At 36.1% G+C, this 14634-nt stretch overlaps 1 protein-coding gene across 3 annotated transcripts in view; it reads right to left on the reverse strand.

Moving 5' to 3' along the window:
- The window catches only part of GBE1 (1,4-alpha-glucan branching enzyme 1), a 172298-nt gene that overhangs the window by 51165 nt on the left and 106499 nt on the right, over positions 1-14634 (reverse strand). For all 3 annotated transcript variants that reach the window (XM_042788260.1, XM_042788262.1, XM_042788261.1), the window contains 3 exons: positions 12230-12328; positions 9293-9403; positions 6177-6348 (listed from right to left, as the gene is read on the reverse strand). In XM_042788260.1, the coding sequence (XP_042644194.1) occupies positions 6177-6348; positions 9293-9403; positions 12230-12328 (382 nt within the window). The remainder of the gene's footprint in view (positions 1-6176; positions 6349-9292; positions 9404-12229; positions 12329-14634) is intronic.

The following is a 14634-nucleotide window of genomic DNA, read 5'->3' on the forward strand; positions in this document are numbered from 1 at the left end:
ACAGAGGCCTATTAGTGTGATTGTTTTCCAAAACAACAATAAAGAAAAAATGAAGGCTGTCATACAAATAGAAATGGAACTCTTGTTTCTAATATGACTTCAATATATTTATTTTACAATTTCATTTATTAGTCTTTAGCAAGTCTTGACATCACATGAACTATTTTGTCAGTAGGCCAGGTTGTATCCACTCACACATGGTGACAGAAAAGATGTTATGAGTCTGAACTGTGAGCTGTACAAATCATACAAAGATGCAAGGCAACAGATGGACTCTTAAGAACAAAGCTTGAGACATTAGCAGAAATCTCAATAACAGTATCACCATGGTTAAATGATGGTACTAAGCATAATAAAAAATCTGTAGTCCCCAAAATAATTTAAAACTCAGGCTTAAAAATCAAATCTCTTTATATCAGCAACCCAGAAAAACAGCTAGAAAACTACCCATCCATTAAAAAAAAAAAAAAAACCTTGTAAATGAAACAAAATGCCAGAATGGCTTGATTTACTACAAATCCAGTCAGCTAATAATGCTGGAATATTTGATACCCTGCAGACTTAAGAATCAAGTAAGGAAACATCAGCATTACTCTGAAAGAAAAAAGAGCACCACACACAACAGCTACTTCAATTTAGAGGTTTCTCTCTCCTAGTCCAGAAAATCCTACCTGAATTTCAACCCATGAACACGGTTGTAGCAACCGTTGAGTCTTCACTGGTTCTGAGGATGCTGCTGACTATGAAGGCTTCTGCTTCAAGGTTTTTGACTTGAGAAGCCATAGGGTGGACACCAATGCACCATCACATGTAAGGACTGCTGCTAGAAACCATTTTATTTATGCATATAAATATGCATAAACGATACACTTGCATGTATGGAAATTTCTTCCCTACCCTCTCTCAAAGATTAAGTAAATCAACTCCCACAACAGATTTCTAGTATTTGGACATACTTAAATGTGAAGAGAAAAAAATGTGAAGAGAAGGTGGGACAGAAGGAAAATCAGTGTGTCTGTGGTAAGTTTTAAATTATGAGACAGTCTCTCTAATTGCTTTTCTCCCAGTCACTCTGATGTGTTTTGAGCAAGTATAGAAATGAAGTTTGTTTCAATCAATTCTAAAAGAACAACAAATATTAACAGTTTGCACTTCCAAACCTTCCACAGAAGAGATTCTCAAATCAATTAAAGAATTCTAATCTACGTATTTGGATTCTTCCCCTTGTCACTGCCTGCCCCAAGTTGTAAGAAGGGGCATACAGGGCACTATGGAACAAAGTTGTAGGAGATCTATCACTATAGGACAGGAAGTCTATGCCAAATTGTAGGTAAAATTTCACATTACACCCTTCTTGTTTTCTACATTAAAATGAAGATAACTGTTTCTGTCAGACTGCCATGAAATTAAAGCACTTGGTAGAACTGACAGAACAGAAAGCACACTTGTCAAGTAGACTAGGTAAGCATATTAAGAAGGATGACTTCCAACTACATATCCTAATCCTCAGACTTTACCAACAGAGCACTGCAGGGTTGTTTATTAAAAGGAGTTGAATGAAGGGAACTAGTTTAAAGAGCATTTTTTCTTGTAAGGCCATTTTTTAGGTCATGGTCTAAGAAGTCACACTGTAACCAGTGCACAGGAGGTAATAAGCATAAGAAAGCCTACAGAAAAAGAAACAGTGTAAAAATTCAAAGTGATTTGATTGCAACATGTTTACAAAAACAAAACCTCCTTAGGTTTAATCTAAATAGCCTTGTTCCAGATACAATTTATTTTTATCTAGAACAGGTATCAATAAAAATATTTCAGATTCTAAGCAATATTTCCATTCATATTGTAAGCTATGCTGTATCATTTTTATTTCAAATCTTTAATTAAGTAAATTGTATGCACATTTCCCACCCTGATATTGCTGCCACTGATACAATTTTTGCATCATTCATTTTCTTGCTTGTCAAAATACTTTCAAAAGCCTTATGCTACAAAAACCTTTAGATAAAAAAAAAATGTAAGTTTCACTCTCCAAAATACTCAAAGGAATAGAAGATGCATAGCATTTTATTTTTAAGGCCAAAGAAGGTCTCATCATACCAAACCACTAGAGAAGAAACTGCTTTAGTGCATCAGAAAAAACCCTTAAGCATAGATAAAGTAGATAAACTACTGTGTAAATGAACTAACGAGGAACCTTCACAGATAGATTTGATACTAGTGAAACAGAGGTAAATGTCAACCCAAATGGTAACACTATCAGTCAATGCTCACAATTGAAAAAAATGTTCTAGTTACAGCAAATCACTTTCTAGCTTCTATGCATATATAAAAAAAAAATTTGCAGGGAGAGAGACTTAGTCTCTGGAGTCCTAATTAAGAGCTGTTTTACTATAGAAAAGTCATGAAAAATAGTGCTAGAAGTTCATGTAGGAACTAATCTCCATTTAAATCAATAGACTTGAGTTTAAGCCAATTTAAAATGAAAAAGGAAGCAAGAAAATGATTGTTTGCAAGCTGAAAAGCAAGGCTCTACAATGGCATAAAACAGTAGGTATTTGTGCTACAAAGGATCCCAAGGACATAAAATGCTATTTAAGGGCCCCGGGGCTGGATCTCATGTCTATGCTAGGCAAGAAAGCAGCTACCCTTGCTTGTCTAAATCTAGATAGACAAGCATGTATCTTGCAAGGTAAGGAGAGAATATGGAAACAAGTTCACTGAAGAACTGGCACAGCTCCTTCCCATGTCCCACAGGGTTTCCCTAAGTGCAGGGCACAGGCAATGAGCTAGAGAAAATAAAAATAAATATTTAAGGGAAAGGAGCAATTACAGTTGTCCACATCTTTTCAGCAGGGACAGGACGGCAAATGAAGCAAAAGAAAAATGAAAGGATGTACAGACAGAACATTTTTGTAGTGGTAAGTTCAACTATTGTTTTCAGGAAATATGTGAGAGTCTTTACATTGAAGTTAAACATTGTCCAGTGGGTAACAACAGTGGTTGCTTTATTTTCAAGGTGAGATCAGAATGTTCCTGTAGTATTCTAGAAGTCTTATAACAACTTCTATTAGTCCTTACTTAGCAACTGAGAAAGTAGACTCAAATCTTAAGCCTTTTTGTTATTTTGTAGGGGGTTAATTTGACAATAAAGAGTTTTAGTCATATACAGGGTTTTTATTTTGGATTTGTTTTCAAATTTTCATGTTAGAGAGGGCAAAGATCTGTGTCTCCCAATATTTTTTCCACATACTTTTCTGGTTTTAATTAACTTAATATTAGATGCATATTGTGTTTTAATATCACTACAGTTACAAAAAAAAAAATACTCGAGTTCAAATGGAGGGGTTTTTCCCTATTATTCCCCAAAATAAAATTACTTCCACTATTTAATATAGTCAGACATTGTGAATGCTTGGAGCTTTCTCTTTAAGTGTCATTTAAGTCCAGACAATCAAATATGTATTATGTATGTCAATATTTTAATGGAAGCTTAGCTGTGGCAGAGGAAACCCTTAAAGAAGCATCACCTGTGCCCCTACTAAAGTGTTGTGGAGAATAACTTGCAAATTCTTGTTATTTCCTAAAGTCATTATGACATCTTCTGACCAGAACTGGCCAGTCTCAGTATTATAATCTCTGTCTCAGGCAGGAGTTTGGTTGAACAAATTACAACTACAATAGGATTGTTGCTCCCTACCTGCTTTGAAAGCAGAGGATTTAGACACAGCACAAGTTTCAAAACAACTGCTACTTTTTTTTACTGTTATACAAACTGGCCTTCCAGAGTGTTCATTCACTATAGCAGGACGTTTATCATTGTCATGACTATTTTCAGCCAGGCATATGTAGTTTTTCCCTTTCTAGGTTATGTCTTCATGCCAGATGGGCATATGAAGCCCCAGAGATTACTTGCAAAGCTGCACAGAAAACTGAAATACAGACCAGAGGAAAGAATGCTCCCAATAGTTTGTGTAAGAAGGGAACCAATTTACTGGAATGACAAAACTTTCCTATTCACATTTAAGTTTGCATACATCGTTGATTGCCTATACTGGGATATAAACAATTGAGAAGGAAAATAAAAGCCTTCAGTGAAAATTAAATATCCAGTATGAAAAATGAGAAAGATGGAAGAAAGACACAATCATTCTTTTGTGTTCAGTGGGGCACAACTTTTCTCAGCAAGAACATGCTTGCATGTATGGAGTACAAATGACGCTCCGACACTCCGATATTATTCCAGGTCTTTAAAGGGAAATTCCAGGATACATTTGAGAACACAGATTTCCACTCCTGATACAACATTTTTTAGAAGGAGTTTGTTTTTCTTTAAGGTGAGCAAAGCATTGAGAAAGCAGCATGTTGCTTTAATGTCTTTGTTTTCAGAAAAAGAAAGTACAAGACATTAATGGAAGGACCTAGGGAAACACGGAGGCACCTGGAGTGCCTTCTTCAGGTGCTGTGAAAGGAGAATTCCACTTCCCCCACAGCACAGGAGGCTTCTCTTCCTTACCCTCAGCATTTGCTTAAAACGGGAAGTTAAAGAACTCATTTGTCACTATTTGCTTAACTAGATAGTACGCTGCAACATGCATTTGAAATACACTGGATTGCAAGCATTCTGTATTTATGTTTTCTCCTTCAACATTTATTACAGTCTTTTCACCTTTTACATAGAGCAAAGTATAATGTAGTTACTGAAACATGTTCAGTACTCAAGGATACACAATATTAATTGCTCAGTTCACCTGCATTGACACACTGGATTTAACTTGCCACACTGAATTACTGATAATTTTTCTAACCTTGCCAAGTCAATCTGGGGCAGAGACATCTGCAGTTTAGCTGGCGTATTTTTTAAGCACCTGCTCTCTTAACTATTGTAGTATCACTAGTTTGAACAGAAGTACACACATCATACCTTGCGCATTTTGGTGCCTGACTACAAACTTCCTAAATATTTGTTTCATTAGCTCTTCTTCAATCTTGGGAAAAACTTCTGCATTTTATTGGAAACAATAGTTTTACTAGCATACCATATACTGATTTGATCTGTTCTGTACAGAGGTTGATTTAATTCTTTTTAAGAAAAATCGCAAGCATGGTATTTTTTGAGTGTTGTTCTAATACCAAGGAAGAAAACATCTATCGGTACAAACACGCTTAAATCAAATGCCACCATTGCCTTATTAACGTTCTCCAGTTTTTTAATCGGAAAAATATATATTTTTAAATGGAAGGGCATTATACATCCAACAATCCCCTTTAACTTGATAATACAAAACATACACATCCCTATATCACAACTGCTACACAGAACTTGTCACACCACATTACAGAACTGTGATTTTTACTATGAAGTAAGGATTATTTTGCAAAGAAATTAAGGAATGTGAATATGGTAAAGGGCACGAAGCATAAATAGCTTCAGCATTTTCTATAAAACTAAGAACAACATTCCACTTCTAAAATGACTATTAGGAACTGTAACTTGCTGATTAAATGAGATGAACTATTGAATGTTCTTGTATCAATAGTGCTTAGGAAGCAATGCAACAGTTGTATTTTACAGCTTATGAACAAAAAAAAAGTATTGCTAACTCTTACTATGTCCCTGCTTCAATAGCAGGATGTGCCTATCTATGATTTGTCCTATCCTACCTCATTAAGCCCCTGTTGATCACTACGAAGCAAAGAAATGTAATTCAACTGATTCCAGCTTACTTCCTGACAATTAATAACTAAGCACGGAGCTGTCTACAGTAAATTCACTGTTTGCCTAAAAAAGTTTAGGAGAGTAAAAGAATAGAGACAAAAGACAACCCAGCTGTGTAAGGCAAGGCTCACCACCTGACACACTCGCAGAACAATAATTAAAATACTAGTCAGAGTTGTAAAAAAGGGTAACCTGAACTAGGGCTTACCACATTTTTAAAAGTTATTCCTGTTACAGTTAAGAACTACATTGATTTTATCTTCTTGTGTTATAAAACATCTTACAGACAGAAAAACAATGCATATTACCTTTTGTACTAAATCTTTATAAAAGCATTTATGCTCCAAATTTCAGCATTGTGATAAATACTGTGGATGTAAGATGATGTCAGATCGTTTTATTTCCCTGCCAAGCATTCTGTAGATGAGAAAATGAAAGATTTGTTCCTAAGATTACTTACCCATGAAGTTGAGATAGCTCTCTCCTCCAAGTGCATGAGTAATGAGACGAATCATTTTATGAAGCTGTATTCCACGATCAATAACTGGAGTAAGAGGCGAGAGCACGCTCATATTTGTATACATCTCCGCATCCATCAGTCGAAACGCCAATGTCTTATCACCAACAAGTGCCTGTAACAGTTCAAAAACAGTGAAGAAAACCCTTGGGCGTACTAGAAATGTTTCTAACATTTTTTTAAAATCAGGTGCTCTATATCATAAGAGAAAAACTTGGAAGACTGGTGAGAAGTTAAGAACATTGCTCGGTGTACACAAGCTAGTCCCTGTTCACAAAGAAAACATCCTGCCACCGCCAGTGATCATCAGGTCACAGTGGCCCTGGCTTCTGACTACTGCAGCTTTGTATTGTGTGATGTGTAATCATGGTGGTGTGACACATGTATAATCTGCTGCCAAAAAGAGGAAGCATGTAAACTGAGGCAGGGTCATCCCTGAGCTGAGCCTCGACTGGATGCCAGACCCGACCGTCTGTCCTCCTCTTGCCACCCTCCACATGGTTACCGGGGCTCCCTGCACTGACAGGAATGTCAGCAATAAACTAATATCTGCCTAACCCCTGTTAGAGTCCCACATTTTGCCTGATGGGCTCAAACTGCACAGTTACTTCTGAGAACCTAGAGATAGCAAATGTGCTACAGTAGGCAAAACCTACAGATACCAAATGTGAACTATTAGCATCAAATCAGTAAGCCACAACTGACCTACACTTTTCAGAATTTTTACAGAAAACACAGAAAATAAGAAGGCAAACATCTCAGAGTTCCTGGGATGTACAAATAAAGGGCTATTAACACCACTAGTGATTTAGAGATGCAGAGTGAATATGAAGCACTCATTTAGGTACAGTCGAGAATGTGATTGGTTTTCTATGATTTCACACAAGAGAAAAACAAACTAGTAGTTCCGTCTAAAAATAGTGACTGAAGTACTAACTTGCTGGTGCCTACTGATACTTGAGAAAGACCATACAAATGTTATGTAACAAGTATTATCATAATATATTAGCATGCAGGCAGTTGAAAATGTTTTGGAGCATTTTTTTGTAAATAGCTAATTTTTGTTCAATTAGCCCAATTCTCATTTTATACTCTAGAATAAAAGCTCACTAGATTTCAGAGAGACAGATGAGTTGTAAACAGGTCCAGCTTCACCATCATCCTTTAGTTTTCCAATGAACAACATAACAGTATGTATAGATGATTCCCCCAAGTAAAAAAAAAAACAAACAAACAAAAAAAAATTCCTATGCAACCATGGCAAGATTGAAGACTGCAATTAACAACTGCAGAGAATGATTCTTCTCTGGAGTCAGAATGTGGCATTTGTTAGTGTCATTTAATATCCCCTAATCTTTCCATTAGAAGAGAAGGTAAATGTTCCTTATTCATGTTTTCTATGCCAGCCATGATTTTATGAAGTGTTATCCTTCCTGCTTCAATGATTGCTGTTCTACACTGAAGAGTCTTAGTCTATTTAGTTTTCTTCTTATGAAAACCAATCCACACCTGCTATTATTCTTACCAACTCTCTTGCAGCATTTTTTTGTTATGCTGCATAGCCTTTGAGATACAGGACCAAATCTGCCTCCAATATTCAAGATGCACACAAACCATGAAAAACTACAGTTGCATGCTGATTTTGCTCTTTGCTCTCCATTCCATTCATAATAATTCCAGTACTGTATCTGCTTTTTTGACAGCTATTAGCACCGAGTTGCAATTTTCACATACTTATAACCAAGAGGCCCTGTATTCTGACTGGTAATAGTCACCTCGTAACCCATTATAACATATAAGAAACTAGAATTGTTTCATTTGCATCACTTCAGGTATCTTCAGACCAAATTTTATCTATACTCCCATTTTGTTTCTCTATCCTACTTCTCACATATAATCCTGGTGTACATCTGCAACTGTCTTTTTTAATTCAAAATAAATAGATCTTCCTCCCAAGTATGAGATTGTAAAACAAAAACACACAGTGATATGGAAAACAACTCAACTGATAAAATCCAGCATGAAATAAAGTAACAGCAACAGAATTGTTATATGTCATGCTTTAGGATGAAGAATCAGCTTTTTTAAAAGCAAATAACCACAGAATAATATGCATTTCCGAGTAATACCTGAAGTTCTTTACCAGGCTTTGGATTCTTCTCTCAGGACTTAAGTGAACACTGTGTAACAGTCTCTGAGATAAGAATGTAAATAGGTACACAAAATTAAGCTGATAAACTCAGAATTCTCTTTTTAAAATAAAATATAGGCCTTGGACACTTTTGTTGACTTATTATCAAAGGTATAGGAAATAGAATATTGACCTCTATTATGTATAGGAAAGAGGTGAAGGTAGGTTAATTAAACCTTTTATTAGAAAAATGATTTTTTTTTTTTAAGTTCCTAATTTTAAAATTCCCAACCAATGTGTTTTCTGATTTTTCAAACAACCATTACAAAGATTGCAGGTGGTAACTGTTATCCAAATTCATCATTACTTCTTCATTTTTCCATATACAGAACCATTATAATTGCTGTGTTTTGAACCAAATTGTTAAAGAATATTTCATTTAAATCTCAGAAGAGGACGTCTGTAATCCTTCTGGAGAGGAAACATTTTCTGAAAGGCAATTCAACAGCCGCAAACACTGATTCAGGGAACAAATTTGTTAAACTGTGATGCTGTTTACGCTTATCATAAACAGTGTTCCAGCTTGCTTTATGGAAACCAGATTTTCAAAACCATGGACTATATGACTTCCTCTGTGCTGTGACAGGCAGGCAAAAAGCTAGGACTCATTTCTTAAAAACAAAACTGAAAAACAACAACATTCACCCACACCAAGCAGGATTCCTTTCTTAAAAAGAAGGATCAAAACAAAACAAAAACCCACAAGAAAACCCATCCAAAAAACACGAGCAGTAGTCCAGGTATATACTTATCTCTGAAATTGATGCTTATCCTTCTCAACTCTTGCCTGATTTTTAAAAAACAAAACACATCGAACATCTAAACTTCATCTTTTACTTGCTTATATATAAACAAACAAATAAAATACCTGGTCGTGACTCTCTGCATATGCAATGTATTTTTCTTCATACCGTCTATTTGTTAATGTATGCACAATATTGCCCATATTCCAGTCTTCATCTTTCAGCTCCTTAATTATCTGCAGAAATAAAGAAAAGGTCATTGAAAAGTTATTGCTGTTTTAACTAAAAGCACATTACTACCTTTCTTCATTTTCTTGGCACAGAAATTTCCAATGGATTGCGAACTGTAATATTTTAGTTCTCCTCTTCCCAAGTTCTGAAGTGATGAGCTTTCTCTGATAATCCAAAGAGATTTTTTTCTTTTGAATTCCACTACATAAATATTATAACTAGAACACTTTGTTTCCCCCGTACTTCCATGTATAAGCACAGACAACAGGACTATCATCTACCATGTCAATTCTCTGATACAGTGTGCAGTGCGATTGGTTGGAGCTGCAAGAAAGCATTGCACCAAAAACTGAAGAAGTATGTGGGCACACACCTACCTACATGATACCGAAAGAAATAATGTATCCCCCACATACGGCAGCTTCCTGCTGTAGCTTAAGCCCTGGGCTGCGTGGTGGAGAACTGCAAGATCACACTATACTATTGCCGTGAAGCGCACAGTAACACGAGAAAGTGCTTGGTGCAGGGACTTGCATGTTCGCCTGATCTGTGAATTCCTGGTCAGTTCCAAACAACAGTTTTAATGCCAAAGCTTTTTAATACAGAACAAGCTTTACAATTTTTGCCATGCTAGCTCCTGATTTTTAGCAATTTAAATCATACCAATAGGAATCTTCTGCCTCATATGACACTATTTCCTCCCTCTTCTAAATCCAGCTCAATTTCAGTGTTAGCCCTTTCTTTTTCCTATAGTTCTTTAAAGGCCTCCATTGATCACTGCAATTTAATTACATATACATAAATATATAGACATGAAAATAAAAGTAATAAAAAGGCAGTAACACCAAAATGGCTAATATGATGCTGTAAAATTTAATGTTCTGATTGTTACTGGCCATGTACTCCCAAACAGTCGCTTTTTGCCTTTTTTTTTTTTTTTTTAACTCCATAAATTCTGCCTCTGAACACATTCAGGTCTGTATGCAGCATTATATTATGTGCTACATCTATCTTTAATCTGAACTAGTACTAGCCACTGTTATAACAAACATCTTATCTTACTTCTCCAAATCACTCAGAAATAGTTCACGGAACCCTGGAGATCCTTCAGGTTTAAAACTAATTTTAGGAAGTTGACTAGAAAACTTGCTATTAACAGGTACGCACTTAAAAGCTGGAGAGAAATAAGAGATAACACCTGATAGACTCTGTTTCCAAACTTTTCCCTTCCAACAGTTTCAGCTTTATTTCTGCCTCAAGAGATGGGGAACAAATTACATGCATCACATCTTTTTCTAACTCAAGGTCTTCTACTGTCGTCTTATTTGCAGTTTCCTCAGCTAGAAATTTCCTGCCTGCACTACCCTATGTTCTTGTACAATCAACACACTCCTAAATAACTGGAGTCTGCTGGGAAAGAGCCTAGACTCTTATGGCTGAATTTACACCCACCACCCCATCAGCATGCCAAGCATCCATCTGCTGGCCCATGTTAAGTACATGCTTAGGCTGGAAGATTTTTTTGTCCAGTTAAAGAATGGAACTTACTTCAGAATAGGTACATTTCCTCTCTGAAAGAATCAAATTAAAATAAGCAGACCGTATCAGAGATTGTTAAATTAAATTATCCATATTTTACCCCTGCAAAATTCTACAGTCTGTTTTTTTTCCTTGTAATTTTTTCTGTTGTTTTTCTTTTTTCCTTTGCATTTTGCCTACCTAGAAAATTGCTCTTCTTTGCCTGTCTTAAAGTGCAGTAAGGAAGTTGAAGGTATAAGGGAAAAAAAAAAATAAAAGCCATCACAACAAGGAGTTTCTTGTTCCTATAAAAATATGAGCCCTTGCTGCATTCAGGATCTAAATTATACACTCCAAAGTTTAATGATGCTATCCCTGATGGAAAAGCTGCCAAGTTTGTCTTTTGAATTAAAAGAGGCTTGAAAACTGTTTTTCAATTGGCCCTTCACTTCCTAGTTACAAAAGTGAAAGATGCTGAAGATAAGTTAATTTGCTTTTTCTTTTAAGCTACTCACTATATTTATTGAAGCATTAATGCTCATATAAAACATTTATTGTTTTCAGATCATTATGATAGCCTGAGGGATTTGGATGCAATCTTCCATCTAACTGAAAAACATTCCCTAAAACAGCAGTAGAAGCCTTAGCCTTTTCAGATCATTTAGTGTTTTATTCCTTTTCTTGTGATTCTCCATATTAAGGAAAAGGTGATTTAAATCCGTACCACAGTCAGCATTTATTAGTATATTATTGTTCCTGAAGAGCATTTACAAATTTTTATTACTCTTTTTGTAACCTCACTGTACTGATTGTTGGTGTTTGTATAATTCACTTGTGTTTACTGTGGTTAAACTTTCAGCCCTGTCTATGTTCAATGCCAATTCCTATGCCAAATTTCAGGACTGTTCATTGCATGTTTTGGGGGTGAGCTTTTTTTGTATTTATATGCATATAGTTAACTTACTATCTACTGTTCACATTCAATATAGACTGCACATTCTACAGCTGTTGCAAGCTACAGGTTATTTCAAACAAAATAAGTCTATGTGTATTGTACGAAGAAAACAAGTATCTGCTAGAATTCAAAGGATAGCCCCTGAACTTACTCATCTTCTGAAACCTACATGATATCTGACAGCTCTCATTTCAGCCACTAATAACAGTGCTCAAGCCTGTCAGAATTTATTTTAATAGGACATTAACAGAAGAGAGAGTAAAATTTGTCAGTAGGATTCAGCAGTGGCTTTGTATATGCGCAGACAGAGAAACATCCCACTTTGAAGAGCAGAATAAATTTTCAGAAAAGTTCTCACCTGTATCCACTTATCTGGAATAGCCATGGCTAGTCGATAATCAAAACCCCCTCCTCCCTCTGCAACAGGACGACAAAGTGCTGGCATTCCAGAAACATCCTTAAATCAAAAAACACAACATAATTTGCATGCATTCCAACAACTATTTCAGGTTTTCTACCATACAGTAATGTTTCTATACAAAAGTCTGTAAACTATAAACAGCTTCACAGATTGACCTGGGTAAAGGAGGGAAGCAAAAAAAAAAAAAAAAAACACAAACAAAAAAAAAAAAAAAAACAAATCCAGTGTAACTACTACATCCAGATTTGCTGTTTGAATGCAAAAGTTGCAGGGAAAAGCACTATAACTTTTCCCATCAAATACTCTACTACAAAATATTTTAATAGAGTAGATATTTGAGAGGGAAGAGACCTCAGAGATGCAGAATTTGAAATAATTAGCTCTCTTGAGCTCCAAGTAATCAATAGAAAGTAGTCAACAAACGACAAATTAAATCTTCATTTTGTTTATTGATATTTTGCATAAAGGATGGCATAAAAATAAACGGCTGAATATAAAGTATAGTAAGGAAGGAAAATACAATCTCTACTCTCTTTCTAAATGCACAAAACCAAAACTATTGATCCAGCTAGCCCTGGAAAGTGGCATGCTCTTACTGCATAATTTTCCAGTTTCATATTGATAGAGGCTGATCATTTTTAAATTTGTAATTCAGAGTTCTTAAAATATTTATTTGACCATTTTATTAGATCTCCAATAAGTGCAAAATACCTATCAGTATTCAATTTTATTAACTTATGTCGGTGAGAAGCCATTTCACCACAATGGTTATGGATTAACTTCTTGCATCTACACAAAAGCATTTATGTAATTAAATTCTGACTAGAACTGGGGCTTAATTAGGAAGCTCATTCTGGTTTTACTGAATTCAACCCAGTTGAAGGTTATACATACATATGCAAACATAGACACACACACAAAGCTCATGGATGGCATCCTGGGGGTGCAGGGCAGGGCTACCACCCAGAGGGACCCCGACTGTCTGGGAGGAATCAATCAACAGCAAGCTCAGCCACGGCAACTGCCAAGTCCTGGCCCTGGGAAGGACTAACCCCTACCTCCACGCAGGGTGCCCGGCTGGGGGGCAGCTCTGCTGGGGGGGCCCAGGGGCTCTGGGCCGGCAGCAAGCCGAGCGTGAGCCAGCCGCCTGCCCCGGCAGCGGAGGCGGCCAGCAGCACCCCGGGCTGTACGGGGGCCCGGGCCGTAGGTCAAGGAAAGGGATTATCCCCCTCTCCTCGGCAGTCATTAGATCACACAGAAAACCTCATCCACATTCCACATGCTGTAAATACCAAATAATGAAGTGGAAATTCTTTCCAAACTTTCAGGTATCAAGTTCAGTAGCTCTCCTAAATCAGGCAGAAAGGATAAAGACTGACTAATGCTCTCCAAGTTGTGCAGGACAAGATGATCTGAAACAAAGGCCTTTTCTCTGTGATGCTATGATGCCTACCTGGACAAGGTCTGAGCCTGAGAGTTAAGTAACTCTCACCTACTTTAGTCAGTTTTGAAAGCCAGATTTTTGGGATGTAGAATTCTCATTTTATTACCATTTATATCTATCTGTATCTACAGATTTTACCTGAACACTAAAAAAAAAAAAAACAAAAACAAACCAACCCAATACATTCAGTGTTAGTTTGTTCAGCATATTTCCCACCAAATGTAAACAACCAATGCCTAAGCATTTGTTCAGACAGTAGTTTGAAATGAGCTGCACACACATACACAAAAAAAGGAACCACAGCAGTAGGGGGGTTTTGCCTGTTGATTTTTATAATATGCCAGGCATGATGCAATTTTACTTAACAATTTTTATTCTCATTATACAAAACTTTAAGCACAGGCTTTATTTAGAAGGTCAAACCAAAAAATAAACATATAGTCAGTAATACCTAAAAACTTAGAAATTACTAAGACAGTGAATATACAGAATATTAAAAAGCTGTAAAAATTATCAGTTAAATAATTAAGGAATATATTATAATTAGTTATGTCTAGATAAAAACATTTTTCTCATGTGGCACTCATTCCATCATCATTATAGGCAAGCAGAAATTCTTCACTGCCTTTTGTATTTTCAATTATGTCAATAGTTTCTCCTTCTGAAATTCTCCTTTAACCATGCAGCAAATTGATCAATTCTATATTTCATGTAGGGACTCCCCCAGGCAGAAAAGCGATGTATTGAAAGGGAAGCAGTTTTCAATTCAAGCAAGAGAAAGTGAAGATACATCTTGTTCAAAAAGAATTCTTAAGCCATGTACTACAAGAAGACTGAACTCAGAATTACATTGGTAGGAGTGCTTATAATCTAAGGCTACCTAGAAAATGAACAAATT

Source organism: Tyto alba, unplaced genomic scaffold (genome assembly GCF_018691265.1).
Source record: "Tyto alba isolate M040663 unplaced genomic scaffold, T.alba_DEE_v4.0 Super-Scaffold_14, whole genome shotgun sequence".
Taxonomy (NCBI): Eukaryota; Metazoa; Chordata; class Aves; order Strigiformes; family Tytonidae; genus Tyto; species Tyto alba.